General features: G+C 48.3%; 8 protein-coding genes across 8 annotated transcripts; 3 read left to right on the top strand and 5 right to left on the bottom strand.

The window, feature by feature from the left end:
- LACBIDRAFT_248055 (uncharacterized protein) lies at positions 1-2778 on the top strand (the record flags this gene model as incomplete). Its single annotated transcript, XM_001879039.1, has 11 exons — positions 1-126; positions 188-351; positions 408-504; positions 562-839; positions 893-1078; positions 1127-1298; positions 1342-1452; positions 1517-1842; positions 2049-2371; positions 2472-2550; positions 2622-2778. Coding segments are annotated over 11 exons (2019 nt in total), but the record flags the coding sequence as incomplete, so codon positions are not given.
- A 230-nt stretch (positions 2779-3008) lies between these two features.
- LACBIDRAFT_325411 (uncharacterized protein) lies at positions 3009-4604 on the bottom strand (the record flags this gene model as incomplete). The annotated part of the gene is made up of 1 exon (XM_001878817.1): positions 3009-4604. One exon carries the CDS (start codon positions 4602-4604, stop codon positions 3009-3011), a length of 1596 nt encoding a protein of 531 aa, XP_001878852.1.
- A 435-nt stretch (positions 4605-5039) lies between these two features.
- Positions 5040-6710, bottom strand: LACBIDRAFT_325410 (uncharacterized protein; the record flags this gene model as incomplete). Its single annotated transcript, XM_001878816.1, has 1 exon — positions 5040-6710. One exon carries the CDS (start codon positions 6708-6710, stop codon positions 5040-5042), a length of 1671 nt encoding a protein of 556 aa, XP_001878851.1.
- On the top strand, positions 6709-7810 carry LACBIDRAFT_317279 (uncharacterized protein; the record flags this gene model as incomplete). Its single annotated transcript, XM_001879038.1, has 2 exons — positions 6709-7130; positions 7189-7810. The coding sequence occupies 2 exons, from the start codon at positions 6709-6711 to the stop codon at positions 7808-7810; spliced, it is 1044 nt and encodes a 347-aa protein (XP_001879073.1).
- A 340-nt stretch (positions 7811-8150) lies between these two features.
- Positions 8151-10533, bottom strand: LACBIDRAFT_293641 (uncharacterized protein; the record flags this gene model as incomplete). The annotated part of the gene is made up of 6 exons (XM_001878815.1): positions 8151-9579; positions 9632-9755; positions 9812-9854; positions 10020-10086; positions 10147-10276; positions 10441-10533. 6 exons carry the CDS (start codon positions 10531-10533, stop codon positions 8381-8383), a joined length of 1656 nt encoding a protein of 551 aa, XP_001878850.1. The 3' UTR covers positions 8151-8380.
- Positions 10534-10676: 143 nt separating this feature from the next.
- On the bottom strand, positions 10677-11993 carry LACBIDRAFT_325407 (uncharacterized protein; the record flags this gene model as incomplete). The annotated part of the gene is made up of 5 exons (XM_001878814.1): positions 10677-10902; positions 11243-11331; positions 11391-11672; positions 11733-11774; positions 11823-11993. The coding sequence occupies 5 exons, from the start codon at positions 11991-11993 to the stop codon at positions 10677-10679; spliced, it is 810 nt and encodes a 269-aa protein (XP_001878849.1).
- Positions 11994-12096: 103 nt separating this feature from the next.
- On the bottom strand, positions 12097-13977 carry LACBIDRAFT_293640 (uncharacterized protein; the record flags this gene model as incomplete). The annotated part of the gene is made up of 9 exons (XM_001878813.1): positions 12097-12190; positions 12248-12847; positions 12902-12990; positions 13046-13098; positions 13157-13229; positions 13282-13618; positions 13679-13808; positions 13847-13945; positions 13969-13977. The coding sequence occupies 8 exons, from the start codon at positions 13975-13977 to the stop codon at positions 12318-12320; spliced, it is 1320 nt and encodes a 439-aa protein (XP_001878848.1). The 3' UTR covers positions 12097-12190; positions 12248-12317.
- A 229-nt stretch (positions 13978-14206) lies between these two features.
- Positions 14207-17479, top strand: CHR16217 (SNF2 family DNA-dependent ATPase; the record flags this gene model as incomplete). The annotated part of the gene is made up of 16 exons (XM_001879037.1): positions 14207-14223; positions 14276-14357; positions 14407-14543; positions 14600-15109; positions 15158-15247; positions 15301-15401; positions 15456-15707; positions 15760-15856; positions 15908-16049; positions 16105-16342; positions 16391-16556; positions 16608-16861; positions 16909-17013; positions 17069-17133; positions 17185-17283; positions 17342-17479. 16 exons carry the CDS (start codon positions 14207-14209, stop codon positions 17477-17479), a joined length of 2493 nt encoding a protein of 830 aa, XP_001879072.1.
- Between the last annotated feature and the right edge of the window lie 529 nt (positions 17480-18008).

The raw sequence follows: 18008 nt of genomic DNA, 5'->3' as shown, positions 1-18008 counted from the left end.
GAAGACACCATAAAGATCCTACTTGCAACAGACAACCACATCGGTTATCTGGAACGAGACCCCATTCGTGGACAAGATTCCATAAATACGTTTCAGGAGATTTTGCAGTTGGGGAAAAAACACGACGTTTGTTTACTTCCTTTCTTCCCAACTTCACGAGATCCCGAGCTCACGTCCAGCTATGCAGGTCGACTTTGTCCTCCTCGCTGGAGACTTGTTTCACGAGAACAAGCCTTCCCGGGACTGTCTTTACAAGACCATCGCGCTTCTGCGGGAGTACACGTTAGGTGACAAACCTATACAAGTAGAGCTGTTAAGTGATCCTGAAGAAGGAAAGGCTGACGGTTTCTCGTACGTTTTTCTCACTCTTTTCCTCTATAGCATCGCATCTCATTGACACAATTCAGGTTTCCCGCTATTAACTACGAAGACCCCAATTTCAACGTTGCAATTCCCGTCTTTTCGATTCACGGCAACCACGATGATCCTCAAGGCGCGGGAGCGGTAAGCCGATCCCATCCTGCACACTTGGCTTTCTATAACTCAACCACTTACCTACAGGAAGGTGCATTATGTGCCCTTGACGTTCTCTCCGTATCAGGACTACTAAACTACATGGGAAAAATCGATCTCCCCGTCTCAGACGCCGACGCTCGTACAACGGGTATTGCTGTCCGGCCTGTTCTCCTCCGTAAAGGAAGGACCCAACTTGGCATGTACGGAATCGGGAACGTCAAGGATCAAAGGATGCATTTTGAGCTTCGAAGCAATCGTGTGCGAATGTACATGCCGAAAGATAAAGACAAATGGTTTAATATTCTGTTGCTGCACCAGAATCGGTACGCATTTTTTTTTCACCTGTCAGGGATATATTCGGACGTTCTTTTAACAGCGTGAAGCATGGTCCTCAAGAATTTGTTCCGGAAGGAATGTTTGACGATAGTGTGGACCTGGTTATTTGGGGACACGAACACGACTGCCGAATCGTCCCTGAACCAGTAGCGGGGAAGAAATACTACATAACTCAACCTGGGTCTTCTGTTGCGACATCTCTGGCGGATGGTGAAGCCATCGAAAAGTATGTTCTCTTTCGTCTGGGGCTTCAAGATTCTAACCGACGAAAAAGACATGTAGCCTTGCTGGAAGTTCAGGGGAAGGAATTCAAGATGACGCCTATACCACTGCGGACGGTCCGACCGTTTGTTATCGAAGAAGTCGTTTTGAACGAGGTGGCAGAAGAGGAAGGACTCAACCTTAATGATCAAATGGAAATTACGAAGTACCTCAAGGGAAAAGTAGTCGTTTTTCCCCTTGATTGTACAACTTTCTGATAATGGACAGGTGAACGCTCTTATTGACGAAGCGAATGAACAGTGGGACGAACGAAACGCTAGAGCAGCAGAAGCCGGTGAACCAGAAGTCCCAAGGATGCTTCCTCTTGTTCGTCTAAAGGTGGGTGATCTTTTCTTTTCCAAGATATCTATCAACTTCAAAACCAACTAACTCAAAAATTCAGGTCGACACAACAGGTGTCACGGAAACCTCCAACCCCATCCGTTTCGGGCAAGAATTCCAAGGCCGCATCGCCAACCCACGAGACCTCCTCGTCTTCCACCGGTCCAAAAAGTCAGCTAGCCGAACTACAAAAGTCGCCATCGACCAGCCCGAACTGAGTATCGACGATCCCGAGTTGAGCGTCACGGAGAAATTGGCAAAGGTCCGGGTGGCGACGCTCGTGAAGGAGTATTTGACTGCGCAGGAGTTGCAGTTGTTGGGTGAGAATGGGATGTCGGATGCTATTCAGATGTTTGTTGAGAAGGATGATATCCATGCGATTCATACGTGAGTCTGCGTTTGTTCATGGTTTTTGTGCTAGGAGTGGGTGTTGATACTGATGATATTGTAGGCATGTAACGAAGGCGCTCAAGAGCCTGATGAAGAGCGTCGAGGCCGATGAGGGGGTTGACGAGGATGAATTGGAGGATTTGGTTCGCAATTCTTCTTTGTCGAGCGTGGTTCATCGATGAAGAAGCGTAAAGTTAGTCAAGGCTAAAGAGCAACACGAACAAGAGTACATCGAGAAGGCCAAAGAGAACAAAGCCAAAGGAAAGGTCCGTCGCCACTTTGAATCTTTCTCGAATCAAAAGGCATATACGTTTGTTACAGGGGAAAGCAAAAGCCATCGAATCTGGCTCGGAGGACTCCATGCTCATGGACGTCGACGCTGGTGCCAATTCTAATTTTGACGACATTGATTCCGACGAGCCCGAACCTCCCAAAAAGAAAGCTGCCGCCGCTGCTACCAAAGCGAAGAAAGCACCAGCCAAGGCACCGGCGAAGAAAGCACCAGCGAAGAAAGCACCTGCAAAGGGTCGTGGAAAGAAGGTGGCTGTTGTATGTACCAGCACTCTTTTCCGGTCTGTGATTCATGACTGTTTCATTTGGACTCGAACAGAGTGACTCTGACGAAGTGATTGATCTTGGTGATTCTGATGACGAGGAAGAAGAGGCGCCTAAGCCTGCTACGAAGAAGACGAACAGAGCTGCTGTGTTAAGGTGATCTGATCTCGTTCATTTCCTTCGAGGAGTTCTCATGGCGTATCACCCTTCCCCCTTTCAAGTCAATCAACGAAAAAGGCTCCAGCGAAGAAGAAAGCGACTGCTGCGCCAGCGAAGCAGAACCAGCTGACATTTGCACCTGCCGGTCGGTCGTCGCGTGCTGCTGCTACGAAAGCTAGAGGGAAGATGGTGGTTAGTTTCGTTTTTATGTTTCAATGAGGTATATTGTTGACTTGGAACGGTATAGGTTGATGATGATGACGACGATGAGAGTGATTGATCTCCTAAATAAGTACCATGTGCATAACTTTGCTGTCTATCTAATTGCGCTCGATATGTTGTCGTCATGCTAATCGATTTCCTTGTTCTTTCGTGCACGGAAGGACAGGCTTGTGCACTCTGACGCCATTTTCATTGTGTGCGGCTCTACCATGCCTCGTTGAAAGGTTTTAATCCACAAGAGATAGATCGTTGCCCATCTCATCTGAGAAGGACAAGGATATGCAACCATGCTCTTTTGTAAGCCTTCGCAACGTTTCCGCAGAAGCGGAAAGCGAGACGCGCTGGCTAGGAGGTACATCCACGATATTGATATTAAACACCGCCGGTCTCGCAACACGATTAAAGTTTTCCTCAGATCGCAATCCTAACCCTTCATCGTTGTCCTCCGCCATGCGATATCGCATCTTGATCATATCCACAAGCGTTCCAAGCTCGAATTGCATCCGTCCGTTGTAATAAAGGTCGCGAAGGTTGGGCAAGAGAATTTGAGCTGCAGGCAGATGTTGGGGAAGGCGTTGCGGCCTAGCTGGGTTTAAATGATCGAGAACGAGATCGGATATCCCTTCCACTTTGCAAATTAGTTCTAGTTTCTCCAACTTCTCTGTAACGGAAAGTAGAGCGATCAGCGAAGGCTCGTTCTGGCGCGTATACTGCACCAAATTGAGTGAAAGCTCACAAAGTGAGCATGAGGATCGAGAGAGGAAGTGCCGTACAGCCATCAAAGGCTCCGTGCCCGAAACTCCATCAAATTGAAGCTGCATCCGAGAGAGAAGAGGGGCTGTGATGCGGTCTAAAATTGTCAAAACCGGACTATATGCCTCGGTACTCTGTGGGCATGCTGCACTAAAGCTTGACAAGCAGGGAAGTGTAAAGGCGGCCAAAGTGGCACCGAAGGCAAATTGTGGTTTCAAGTCAGGGAGGGCACAGTGCACAAGGTTACGTGCGCATGCTGATAAAATGTCTAGGCAATCTCGCCAAACAATTGACTCCAAGGTAAGGTGAGTGAGTTGATGCCAGATTAGCCCCGGTATAAATATTTCCCCACTGTACACCGTCATATATACGTTTCGAAGCAGTGGCGCATCCGAAATTTGCCTTTGCCGGCTGGACCCCCCGGCTGGGTGGATGTTGCCCGGTGGACCCACAGCAAGCGAGGTCAACAGAGGAAGGGAAAACTTTTCAAGTTGCTGCCAACAAGGATATACCAGGAATGTACTGACATGTAGCCAACGATGGGAGTATTTTGCAAGGAGGTCGAACACCTCTATTGGTGGGTTTCGCGCCCATTCTTCTGGATCGTCCTCCCATTCGTCAAGGTGTATGGAGAGTGGAAGATCTCCGGAGCGGGATAGCCATCCCTCCAGCAACGCCACTTGAACATGATATGTCTCTGCATTCCTCTGGAGATCAAGAAAGATGGTATTCCAACACCGAGGAGAAGCCCAAACTGTGTGTCGCCAATTTCGGCAAATCTTCCCCAAGTTGAATGGCGTTGTAGGCTGCCAGGACGTAACGAAATCATCCGGCTCACTGGCCGTGTAAACAGGACTACAAGCCATCATTGAGATCTCGGAGATAATCTCTGCAGGGAAAGAGAGAAATGGGTTTTTAGCATTAATCTGCTCTCGTAGCTCGCGCGATCGTTCAGACAAACGAGCGATGGCGGATTCAACTTCTAAGAGCTCTGACGTTGGATCGTCTGGTGACCAATCGACTAGAAGTCTTGCTAGGATTGATCCATAATCACATACCTTCAAAGACATGACTGTGTGGCACAAAGAACGTTGGATTGGACGCTGGTGGGGCACTGCCACTGGCACTCTTCTAGTCAACTTCTAGTTGCTCTTCTTCTCCCAGATTTTCACGATCTCGTTTATTTTCTTGGAGGAGTTTTGATGGCGTTTACCCGCCCCCATTTGAAGTCAACCAGCGAAAAAGGCTCCAGGGAGGAATAAAGCGAGTTGCTCAGTTCGAACGGTATAGGTTGATGATGATGATGACGACGAGAGAGCGATTGATCTTAGATTGATCTCTTGAGTAACATTTACATGACCTTGCTGTCCAGTTTGCACTCAGTATGTTGTCGTCATGCTAATCGATTTCTTCGTTCTTTCATGCACGGAAGGACAGGCTCGTAAACTCTGACTTTTGAAACCGTTTTCATTGCGTGCAGTGCCACCGTGGCTAAAAAGTTTCAACTATGTATATACTCTTGCCCTGCTCATCTCATCTGAGAAAGACAATGTTACGCCAGCATGCTCTTTTCTAAGTCTTCGCAACGTTTCCGCAGAAGCAGAAAGCGAGGCGCGCTTGCTGGGAACTACCTTCAAGATATTGATATTGAACACCGTCGGTTTCGCGACACGATTATGGTCTCCCTCAGATCGCAATCCTAAAGTTTTCCCACTGTCCTCCGCCATGCGATATCGCATGTCGATCATATCCACAAGAGTTCCAAGCTCGAATCCCATCAGCCCGATGTAATGAAAGTAGCGAAGGTTGGGCAAGAGAACCTGAGCTGCCGGCTGTTGCTTCCTCGCTGGGTTTAGATGATTGAGAATGAGATCAGATATACCTTCCTTTTGGCAAATCAGTTCTAGGTTCTCTAACTTCTCCGCATCCGCAAGTAGAGCGATCAGCGAAGGCTCGTTCTGCTGCATATACCGCGTATTGAGTGAAAGCTCACGGAGTACGCATGAGGATCGAGAGAGGAAAGCCCGTATAGCTGTTGAAGGCTCCGCGTCCGATCCAAGCTGCATCCGAGAAAGAACAGGGGCCGTGATGCAGTCCAAAAGTCTCAAAACCGGATTATGTATGTTTGAATACGCGCATCGTGCGCTAAAGCTTGACAAGCGGGGAAGTGTAAAGGCGGCCGGAGATGTACTGTGAACAGGTCCTGGTTTCAATTCATCGAGGGCACAATGTACAAGCTTTGTTGCGCATTCTGATAGAATGGACAGGCAATCTTGCCAATCCATGAACTGCAAGGTGATTTGAGTGAGTTGATGCGTTGGGAGTGCTATTTCATTTCTGAACGATGTGATACATGCGTTTCGAAGCAGTGGCGCATCCGAAATTCGCCAGTTGGCCTTAGACCCTGCATCTTGCCCGATCATTGGAGGATGCACAGCAAGCGATGTCAACCGAGGAAGGGAAAACTTTTCAAGTTGCTTCCAACAAGGATCTACAAGGAACGTGCTGACATGTAGCCAACGATGGGAGTATCTTGCAAGAAGGTCGAACACCTCCGTTGGAGGGTTTCGCGTCCATTGTTGTGGTTCGTCCTCCAATTCGAGGTGTATGCAGAGAGGAAGATCTCCGGAGCGGGATAGCCAGCCCTCTAGCAGTGCCACTTGAAGTTGATATGTCTCTGCATTCCTCCGAAGCTCAAGAAAGATGCTATTCCAACACCGAGGAGAGGCCCAAACTGTGTGTCGCCAAGTTCGGCAAGTCTTGCCCAAGTTAAATGGTGTTGTAAGCTGCCTAGACACCACGAAATCATCCGGCTCACTGGCCGTGTAAACAGGAGTACAAGCCATCATTGAGATCTCGGAAATAATTTCTGCAGGGAGGGACAAGAAGGGGGTTTTAGCATTGATTTGTTCTCGTAGCTCGCGCGATCGTTCCGACAAACGAGCGATGGCGGAGTCAACTTCTAAAAGCTGTGACGTTGAATCGTCTGGTGACCAGTCGACTAGAAGTCTTTCGAGGATTGATCCATAACCACAAAATTTCAAAGACATGCTCTGGGTCGCACAAAAGTTGGGCTGGACGCTTGTCGTACTTGTCTCAGATTCCGATGGTGTTGCCAAACAGGACCACTGAGAAGCACTGCCACTCCTCCGCGTCCCTTGAATTCTTATTGTCATGCCAGTTTCCCTCCCAACAGAGCTCCTTATTGATATCTTGACTTTTGCTCTTCCCCTTCATCCGGGGCCAGCTGACATCCTTCGAACATCGTCCCAAATTTTCACGCTCGCCTTCCACATACTGTATACTCACCTCCGCTTTACATCGACCCGGCAACTTGCCCTATTTTTGAGCACCTTTGAAGACCACTCATTGCGATGCGCGCCGCGCAGCATTGACTGTGACATAGACGTTGAGAATAATGCGACAAGCGACGTCTTTCAGCTTATGTGCTCACTTTTTACCCGCTGCAGTGCCGTTCCAACAGCTGAAGTCGATGATGAAGGGCGGCTTGTAGTGGACTTACTTCGTCTGCGAATGAATTCTCACGCGCAGGACCCAAACATCTATATGGTGTACGAGGCTCTTTCGCAAATCAAGTACGTTGCGCAAGTTGGTTCTGAAGTTAGACAGTGGTTTGACGAGTCCTTCTGACAGCCCACGTCGGTTCACTTGGGTAGGCCCTGCTCCTCCTCACCATTTCTCCATCGCAGTAGGTTATACACCTACCAACGCTCCAGGCGACTCACTTCGCATCCAGATTGTCCCGCAGGCCGTCCCGCCCCTCTTTCGAGCACTCTCGGGGCACTCGAACCTCGTAGAACTCAAATTGACGCACATCGGCTTTCCGAGTCCCAAGTCTGATCCTGAGTCGGATCCTTTTGAGCTGGTGCCACCACATATCCCCAGTCTGAGGGTGTTTTACCTTGGACAAGCGACGTTTGTGTCTCCCTACACAATCGCCAGCTTCATTGGAGCAGTTCAATCGTCACCGAATAATCTCCAGACAGTCAGGCTCGTTGACGTCTACAAGGGAAGCATCTGGGGTCTTCGTCTTCGACTGTCTGATGTAGAAGAGGCAGCGATGATGCTTGCTTTACTCAGTCTTCGTCCGGAAGGGCTGCTCCACAGGAAAGAGCTCGTCATTGCGGCGCTTGAAATGGTTCGTCGGGTTGTTATATGTGAGGCGCAGACCGAGCGTATCATTGGAGGGGATCGCGACGAAGACAACACGCTCATGGTTACTTTACTAGCTAAGCTTGAAAGTTTGGATTTGTGAAAATGGAATACGTGAGGTATGCATGGCCTGGGTATGAGGTCTCCGGCTAGAAGTCTAACAACAGCAGCATGGCGCAGTTGGAAGCGCGCGGGGCCCATAACCCCGAGGTCACTCGATCGAAACGAGTTGCTGCTAAACATTTTGCAATTTTGGAATTCCGGGTCCAAATTGACTCAAAGCACAAGATCGGTAAATCCTTCATTTTTTGGTCAATAAAATTTGCTTCGATTCAGAAGACTCCTTTGTGTAGGTAACGTTTGAAGTCAGTGGTCTGTTCAATTTAAAATACAGCGTACAAAATTTCAACCCAACGGTGCTTGACAAAGATCATGCATGAGCAGCAAAGGTAGCGGATATAACATTGAAAACATTGTGTTTACATTAGTGGGTAATTAAATGTACTGTAGGGAAGAAAGCACAGAAAGAACAACGCCAGAACAATTATGTACAAGTTGCGAATTAAGCCGTATGAGAGAGAGATCCATCCCAGTCCTGAAAAAAGAAAGAAGAAAACGATTATCAACCAACGTACAGACGCTTATCCCCTAGATCGTCCGTCCGTGTGCATCATTACATCGCACCCCACTGCTGCGCGCCAAGCGGAGCCTGATAACTACTTGCGCTGTACATCTGTCCTCCAGCGTAGGCACTATTATATTGGGCCGGGGACGACATCTGCTGAGGAAGAGCCTGCAAGGATTGTCCTGGCGCCTGCTGTTGCGGTACTTGGTTCCAGGCCAGGAAGTAGTTATGACCATACGATGGGGTAGACATTGTCGACATTTGTTGTTGACCGTTTGCCAGCGTCTGCGTCTGCTGCTGCTGCTGCCCATGCGACATGCCCGTCATTATTGATGACGGTGAAGATGAGAACTGCCTTTGTGGCTGCTGCTGCATCTGTAACTGCGGTTGTGGACTATGTGAAAGGAGCTGCTGGTTGGGACTGGGAGAGAGGAACTGTTGGGCAGGGCTCGGCGTCATGAACTGCGACTGGCTAGCAGGGGCGGACATGAAAGTTTGGGAAGACGTAAGGAATGACCGGTTTTGTGGGATCTGAACCTGAAGTGTTGACTGAGGCTGAGGGTGGAAGACTTGCCCTTGGGAAGAAGCGCTGAAGGTACCTGACGGTTGTTGACCCATAAAGTATTGCTGGCCGTAAGACTGGGGTTGTGTGAACGTCGTCGATGCAGCAAAGGCAGATTGGGGCTGAGAGTAAGGATTGCTATCTGCAAATGATTGCTGTTGGAAAGTAGCTGTGCTCATTCCAGTCGTCATTCCGTTAGAATAGCCGTTGGTCCCGTATGGGGTTTGTGAGACGGCTGTCAAACCCTGGGAAAAGGCTGGCAGGGCGGCTTGTTGCTGCTGGTATTGAAGAGGCAATGAAGACGATGACGCAGGCACCGCCTGAAGTGCGACGAGGTCATCCCAGACGCCACCTTGTGGTGTCCCGCTTTGAACCTGTGTCTGCTGAGTTTGGTGAACGATAGGCTGAGATACGGAACGTTGCGGGGTGGGTCTTGCGCCATCAAAGGGAGCCTTATCAGAAGGTTGTGCAGGCGATAACGAAGCCGTTGACTGTTTCATATGGGCAGGTAGTGCACTGGCAGTGGTAGCGGATACAGCAGCAGTGGATGGACTTGAAGTACGGGGAAGGTTTGTGATGGGAGAAGAAACAGATCTTGAGGTGACCATGGACGCCGATCGCGAAGGACCAAGTTTTGATGCCACCAGCGCCGATTTATCAATGAATCGCCGGTACTCGTATTTAGCTGCATTCTGAGATTAAGACAAAACTATTATGCTAAGAAGAGGCGTACTTACACCTGATGTATTGTTCAAGCTCGCTATCCCGTTCGGTGTCCTCCAAATTTGGTGGCGGAGGGTTGCGTATTTCGTTTGGGTTGTATATCGAGTTGGATTTAGAATTGCCCATGGCTCTCATACTCTGACGTCAAGTCCAAGATTAGACCAGCATAACAGTTGAGATGAGGTATAACGTACATCAACCTGATCCTTCGTCCACGAGTCCATGGTCAAGCTCTTCCTATCCAAACACACGACAGTCACCTCTCTTGAATCAAAATCAATTTAAGAAACGACATACACTTTCGTGATATGGGTTCCAATCTTTCTGTGGATGCTGGCGCAATTGACACTACAACCCTATGAGGTGGCTGGCCTAAGTTTGCGCATTGGATAGGAGACACACCATATAAAAATTCCAAGATTATGAGAAGCCCATCGAGGATGCCGAGCCTTGCAATCCGCACAAAGGTCTGCAAACCACGTTCCCAGACGTCAAGGACGATCCCACCAACGATTGAACGATTACTCACCGTTTCCTGGCTTTGTTGCAAGTTCGAGCACAGCCCGTTGATTCCGATCTGTCGTCAACTTGTTCTGGCTTGACATCGATCCCGTTTGATTTGAAGAGGCGGGAAGAGACGATGAAGGGGGCTTTTGTGACTAGGCCACTCCAGGTAACGCGGTCATTTTTGTGCTGCTCATCATATGTTTGTCAAAGCCATCCCATGTAAACACAAACTTGTCAAGGGCTTCATCGACGTATCTGGCGGAGTACGAGCACGGCTGGGATGGACATTCTCCGAGCATTCTTCAAGGCGCCTTACTCGACGGGGAGGTATCAGTTTCAAATCGCGACTGTCGAGCATCCCTGCACTCTTCTGCCGAGCGGCGTCGCTATAAATAAATGTCACGTTCATTGTGCGGTTCAACCAACAACCAGACAGAAATTTGTATGCGAAAGGCAGCTGGGTTCAACTCTAAGTTGTTCAAGAGCTGTAAGTTCTGCGTAAAAGAAATTTGTTCTCATGACTCGTCATCGCAGTGTCGTCCAACGGTACACCTAGATGACAGTCTTGGTCCATTCCTCTACGGTAGCCTCGTCATGATACAAACCCGAAGCTTCGTCAAAACACCAGTCATAAGCCGGACCACCCATCAGCGCATTCCCGTATGCCACTCGTGCCTTCAAGTCCATACCTCTGTGCCTTAGCTTTGGAAATGCTGGAGTCCTTGATGACACCCAGGCGGTGGATTGTGAATGCTCATCCTGTCCTGCTCCTTGCCGCCTACTAGGATATTTACCAGCACGTTCTGCAGCAAGAAATTTCTCCCCCTTTGAGCCTTTTGCTGGTACTGGTTTCCAGTAAAGGAGATCCACCAATTCTATCGTTCGATGGATGAGTCCCATGACATCGTCTGGGAGGGTTGAGACGGATCATTTCAACATATCGCCTGAACTTGATCTGAGCATTTAAAATCACCAGAAACACATTTACTTGAATTTGGCGATTTTTAATAAAATGGTGGAAGGGTGGAAAACGAGGGCTAGTAGGATCCACTGATTCACGGATGCAACGGTCACTGGCCGCTACATAGTCTCTGGACGTTGAGGAGGAGTGATCATACAGGGTGAGCTTGCTGCCACAAGGAAGGAAGTGCTCTGGATGCAATGCCACCAGTTCAAACTCTGGATTGAGGAAACTTTCGTCATTGAACTAATCACAAAGAATATTATTGTGTTAGATTTATAATGGATGGAGTGAATGGTACCAACATCCAGTTCACGCCGATAGTGACTGCCTGTTTCGTCCATCAATTGCTGCTGGCGCTGGTTTTCGGATTGAACAATCTTAAAAAGGCCATCCAGGGTTGAGGCAGAGGCAGTCACCCCGATGAAAGCATATATGTTGAGAGATGTGTGAACAAACTCCTCTACTGTTAGAAAGGTGAGATAACATCGGATTGGACTAAACTTGCCCTCACAATATATGACATTTCCTGGATGACTGAACTCAAATTCATCTGTCATAATTCTGAGCTCATCAATAAGTCTTTCCTGCAAGAAAACCAATCAGACACAGCAGGAAATGATGTAGACAAATGTTTAAGGGCTTACAACTTCAATTGAAGAACTTTCACCCTCATCATAAAGAGCAGCCTGGACAAAGTGCATATATCGATGTGTATATTTTATGGACTTTGTCACCGTGCAGCCTTCAGCAAGGTCAGTACCAAAGCCGCCACTCTCAGAGTTTTGTAAGGAGGATGCTGAGGAGACTGAGCCAGGTAGACGGGGAATTTCTGGTAGATTCAATAGAGGAGGCACTGTCGCAAATTGTTGGACAGAGACACGATAACCCTTCGTTATCAGTGACATGTTCAAGAAGCCTGAGGGTGGTTCGCCTGAACGATGAAAAAGATGATGCCGAAGTCTCAAGTTATGTAAACCGGAATTACTGTGTTCGCGCAGTCGGCAGTTTATCCAGAATGAATGTTCTATTCCAAGCTGTTCCTACTACTCGACAGCAGCGCATCAATTCAATCCACGACAGTCGAGCATCCCGAGCGGTATCGCTATAAATAAATGTCACGTTCAAGCGTCTACGAGGAGGTCGGAGAGTGCATTCTCACCATAAATCAGAGAACAGTTACAAGCTATAACCCAAAATATTTATTGTACATTGCCGGCGAGTACTTCCCCTTATTCTGCTTTAGCTTTAGGCTGAGGTGTGGAAGCCCTGTTGCTGAGAACGACAATGAGGCTATGACAAGCGAAGAACGCCGCGGACAAGGTCATCGCTAATCCTTGGATCGCCAATCGGATGGTGGCGAAAGCGAATCGAAGGCTAGCGAACGCGATTTGAATAAGCGATAAGAGGATTTGAAGCGAGGATTGGACCACGTGGATCATTTGCATCCAAGGGATGCTGGTGATCAGCCTGATTATTTGTGAGCCCGTCTTGCGGAATGGTATCTGGAAAAATTTCCGGGCAGCGATAGAGGAATGCACTTTGATTGTGTTTTGCACGTTCGGAACCTGACTCTTCACATCGGAGAAGGCCTGGGTGGCGATGCTAGACCAATCCCCTCTGGGATGACCTTGTGTTTTGCGAACCCAATCGGCGGCGTACAAAATGACGTTGATAACGATTTTTATGGATATGAATAGAGTTGTCGAGACGATCGCGAGGGGAATCGATACGCCGGTTATCATCAATAGCTTGAAAATAACTGCCAGTATGTGTGGTGAGAGGAGAAGTAAAAAGTCCACAGTTAAACACATACGCGTTACAAAAATTTTGACGACGAAGAACAAGGCACCAGCCGCCAACTTTCCGAATGCCCAAAGACATACGACAGAGGTAAAAAAGACACTAATTGCAACAATCAATCGTGTTTTCCACAAAAACCTATGGGATAAAAACGTACAAGAATGTGGAGGCGAGGGTGATGCCAAGAATCAAAGGGGTGGTGATGTATGCCTGAATATAAACGCGGTGTAAGGGCTCAACATTGGACGTATTCGCGACATGTACTCACGGCGAGGGAATCATTGAGGCGAAGAGTTTCGGTAACCAACTTGACGGCTGGACGGGCAAAGTCCTGCTCATATCTAAGCTCAAATTTAGTCGACGAGATGTAGATGATAAAGTCATTCCTCTCACAGATCAACATATTGGCGCATATTGGTGATGCTGTCTGCATTCCCCTGAACCTCGCTTGTCGAGTCAGGGATAGTTTCTTCTTGATCAGAATTAGGGTTTACGGTAGAACCGAGGGGTGTTGGGAAGTCGATTGTTTCCGGTAATTCCATGGGGGAGGTGTTGGCCATTTGTTTGGAAGTTGGTGGGAGGAATGGGTTTTTCTTTGCGACTTGATCCCTTAAGTACAGCCAGCGAATAGATAATAATGTCGACTTTCCAAAGTCGACACGTTGACAGGTCACCAGCCGCAGCCCGCATGCAAGAGACACGTATGTCAAAGATTTAGCGCCCTGGTGATCTGCGCCGCAGTCAAGGGAAAAGATCACAGGCTTGCTTTGGTATATTACAGATCACATACATCGAGGTGGCTTCGCGCCTCGGTAAATAAGAGGGTGATTGGGATCTTGATAGGCAACTTGAGGGGAAAGTCGAGTCGGGAAGGTGATTGCTGCCTCGAATGACGGCGCGCCCAAGACGCGCTCAAACTTCTATGACCCCATCTGGCATTTGAGAAACAGGTTTATACGTTTGCTGTCAGGCTAGCAATGCTACTAGTAGCCATGGTGCAACCGAAAGTCGATCCAGTCCTACTTGCCGGGTGAATTTGAGTTCCACAACCGCCTCCCTGCAGGCAGATTTAACACGTACAGCGTGCATGCGTATGAGGTGATGGTAGCCTGAAGAAAGCCTGATTAAGTACGATCCTGAAGGAGCAGTCCCGAAATAATCGCAAAGTCACTGGTGACTGGGTTATACGTAAAAGAAAAGGAGAAACAAGGACAATGTTGAAATACATCACGTGATCGTTTATATTGCTGGACGCGACGCCGCATGGCCTTAATTACAACCACCCATCTTTCTCAGCTCTCCTGCTGCCCCAGAAACTATGCCCGTGGAACATATGTGAGTTTACTGCAACACTATATCGCCTTTTCTGACTGTAACCTTCGTTCAGTCGGAGGCGGATGATGGAGGATACCAGCCTCTACCCAGAATTTGGAGGACCGCGAAAGGCGAGAGAGCCCGTCCAGAGCATCGTAAGCAAGGCACCCATCATTCAAAATCCAGCCCTTGACGTGAATATAGTCGATAGCATCTACGAGCTCAAGCAGCTCCTCAGTGGCAGCTCCAGTTCGCAACCACGTGCCAAAGCCAGGCGCGGTCATCATTTCTTCTGACGAAGAGGACCAGTTGGATGATGATGATGTTGTTGAGATTATTAAGTGGGAATCCCCGTTACATTGTAATCAACGCGTAACTCACTTTTGTGTTCTGATAGCGAGTCCAACAAGCCGTCGAAACCGAACACAGCTGTTCACCCTGTCGCCACGAATATGGTTCAACAGCAGGAAAATAGACCGACTCTTCCGCCCAAGTTCCCAGTACCAGTACACTATGCACCCGGGGCCGCAATACCTGCACTCCCCATGCCCAAGAACGTCGGAATTCCGATTGCCATCCCTACATACAAAGACATTCCCCGATTTCCTCAGCCTTCAGTCCCGCAGAAAGACAGCGGAGAAGATGGCGAAGAGGTACATATGCCAGAACTCCGCGAAGAATACGGCATGATGTCGTCGTCGGACGCTGAAAAGGCTTTACGGGATCTCATGGGCGGTGCTATGAACGATGACGTTGAGACCGAGGTTGATATGGACGAGGCTATCGTTGAAGGCTTCCAAGACGGTATTGCGCTCTTGCCACATCAAATTCTGGGACGCACGTGGATGCGAGATCGTGAGGATCTCACGAGAAAGCGCACTGGAGGGATTCTCGCTGATGACATGGGGTATATACAACTCATTTTCAATGAGGATTTGGTTCTAATTTGTTGCAGGCTTGGAAAAACCATTCAGACTTTGACTAGAATCGTTGAAGGCCGGCCTCACAAGTCAGACAAGGAGGATGGCTGGAGTGCAACCACTCTGTTCGTTGTTATTACCTTTCAAAGTGACTTTTCATATCAACTAACATTGACAGTGTTGTTTGCCCTCTGGCCCTTGTTGGCCAATGGGCTGACGAGATTCAGAAGATGACAAAACTCTCTGTTCTGAAACATCATGGAGCTAATCGGACCACTGGTAGGCAACTAATGAGCACGATATTTAAAGGTTTATGCCGATTTTCCTTTGCAGATCCCTCTGTGCTTAGAAAATACAGGGTCGTTGTAACAACGTACGACACTGTCAAGTCCGAGTATGAGTCCCATAGCCCCTCAGCGAAGGATGAATCGGCCGCCAAGAAAAAGACGGCGAAGAAGGCAGCTGTGGACTCTAGCGACCATTCCGAGCACGAAACATTTGGTCGAACCATCAAAAAACCTGCCAAAAAGACAGCTGTCAAGAAATGTGCTCTTTATGGTGTGCAATGGTGGCGCGTTGTTCTAGGTGAGGTCTTTGATCTCCTCCCTTTGACTGGCTGACACCATATCGTATGCAGATGAGGCCCACAACATCAAGAACGTGAAAACAAAGGGCGCTATCGCGTGCTGCGAACTACCGAGCAAGTTCAGATGGTGTCTTACCGGAACCCCGATGTGCGTTCCTACCATTGATTCATTTGCGAATCTTCCTTACATTCTCGATAGGCAAAACAATGTTACCGAGTTATACTCTCTGCTCAAGTTTCTCCGTATCAAGCCTTTGTCTAATTGGGATACGTTCAATACCCAAATTGCAAAGCCGGTTACTAGCGGACGGGGCGCTGGCCGTGCGATGAAACGATTGCAGGTATGTCTCTCCCCATTGATTACTCTTCAAACTCTAACACTTGAGCTTTCCCCAGGTTGTCTTGAAACAAGTTATGTTGAGGCGGAAAAAGGATGATTCCCTCAACGGACAAAAACTCATCGAGCTACCCCAGCGTCTCGTCAACATTGTTTCGTGTCCTTTCAATGCCTCAGAGAAAGCCTTCTACGATGGCCTCGAAAACAAGATGGAGCATGTCATTGAAAAAATCATGAACACTAAGGGTGGTAACAGCTATATCTCCGTCTTGCTACTCTTGCTTCGACTCCGCCAAGGTAAGTTGGTCCTGTGTCACTTCACGCTGAACTGAATGCCGTTTGAAGCGTGCAACCATCCACTCCTTGTCGCTAAGGATTATAAGAATGACATTGAGGCAGTTGAACCGACGTCAAACAAAGGAAAGGATGACAAGGACACCGACCCCGACGATCTCGCGGCCGCTTTCGGCCAACTCGGTGTGACTCGCAAATGCCAGATGTGTACCACGGTGTATGTCCGGGCATTCCTTCCTTTTATTATACCTCTGACGTGTATATACAGCCTTGATGATAGCAATACTGGAGAGGAGGAGTGGAAAACTCATTGCGTGGACTGCGTACCTTTAGCCATTCAAGCGAAAGAAGCTGAGGAGGAGCGGCCCTCGTCAGCCAAGACTCGCATGATATTGAAGCTCCTCAATGACATTGATGAGCGTTCAGACTGTGAGGAGAAAACTATCATTTTCTCCCAATTTACCAGTATGCTTGATCTCATTGAGCCCTTCTTGTCCGAGGAGGGCGTCAAATACGTTCGCTGTAAGTCATCTTCTTTCCTTGATGCCTGTCGGCTTATCTTTTGTCAGATGATGGTAGTATGTCGGCGAAGGAGCGTGAGGTCTCACTTGCGAAAATCAAAAGCAGCAAGTCGACCCGTGTTATCCTGATCTCGTTCAAAGCCGGAAGTACTGGTAGGTCAACTCGACATTTCTATTTCGTCTTTTTATCTCACCTCGCTGCTCCCAGGTCTCAATCTGACTGCATGCAACAACGTCATCTTGGTCGACCTCTGGTGGAATCCTGCACTAGAGGTTCGTCTACGTGAACAACCGTCAGATCTAGACACTGACCTACCTTGATAGGATCAAGCTTTCGATCGTGCTCATCGGTTTGGTCAAACACGCGATGTCAATATTTTCAAACTCAAGATTGATAATACCGTTGAAGATCGTATTCTTGCTGTATGTCCAATTTTTGTGGGGGGGAAGCCATGACGCTAACGATCTCGGTTCTCGGTAGCTTCAAGACAAGAAGCGCCAGCTGGCTCAGGCTGCATTGAGTGGTGACAAGATCAAGAACATGCGTCTTGGAATGGACGACCTTCTTGCCCTTTTCCGGCCTGGAGGAAGAGACGATGACGAGGAGGATTCCGACTGATCATAGATTTTGGTTAAACTCTCAAATTGGAGATCTTGCATGTCATCTATACCACAATCGCTATATCAACATTCTAGTCATGTTATTTCACCTGTAGGTTCTCAATGAGTTGAAATCAGTCCGCGGATCAGAGTAAGCCGTGAAATGATTAGAGATTCCCACGGGTGCAGGTTGGTTCGCCGAGATTCCTCCTGCCATCTTGAACTGTTTCTACTGTCTCTTTTCTCCCCTGACGCTGCTCGCAGCCGATAAAGTTCTCTAATCTTGGACATGGATTGTCAGTAACGGTGTCTTTCAGTAACCAATCATGTCGGAACAACCAGCAACTCTCGCCAAGTACTTGTCTATGGATTTGTGTTGTCTAACAGCCACTGACCCAACCTTGCGATGTTCCTTAGGGAGGCGAAAAGCATTCACCAGTCTTTGAAAGAGTTACTTAAGACCAAGGAGCCCTTCGATAGAGAGGTGGATTTCCAACGGAAGAAGTACGCATGATTCATTTCGGTTTGAATAGAATGGTTTGCTCACA

The sequence above is a fragment of the Laccaria bicolor genome, genomic scaffold, assembly GCF_000143565.1.
Source record: "Laccaria bicolor S238N-H82 LACBIscaffold_7 genomic scaffold, whole genome shotgun sequence".
NCBI lineage: Eukaryota > Fungi > Basidiomycota > Agaricomycetes > Agaricales > Hydnangiaceae > Laccaria > Laccaria bicolor.
Note: the sequence above shows the minus strand (reverse complement) of the source record. Positions and strands in the feature narration are given on the sequence as shown.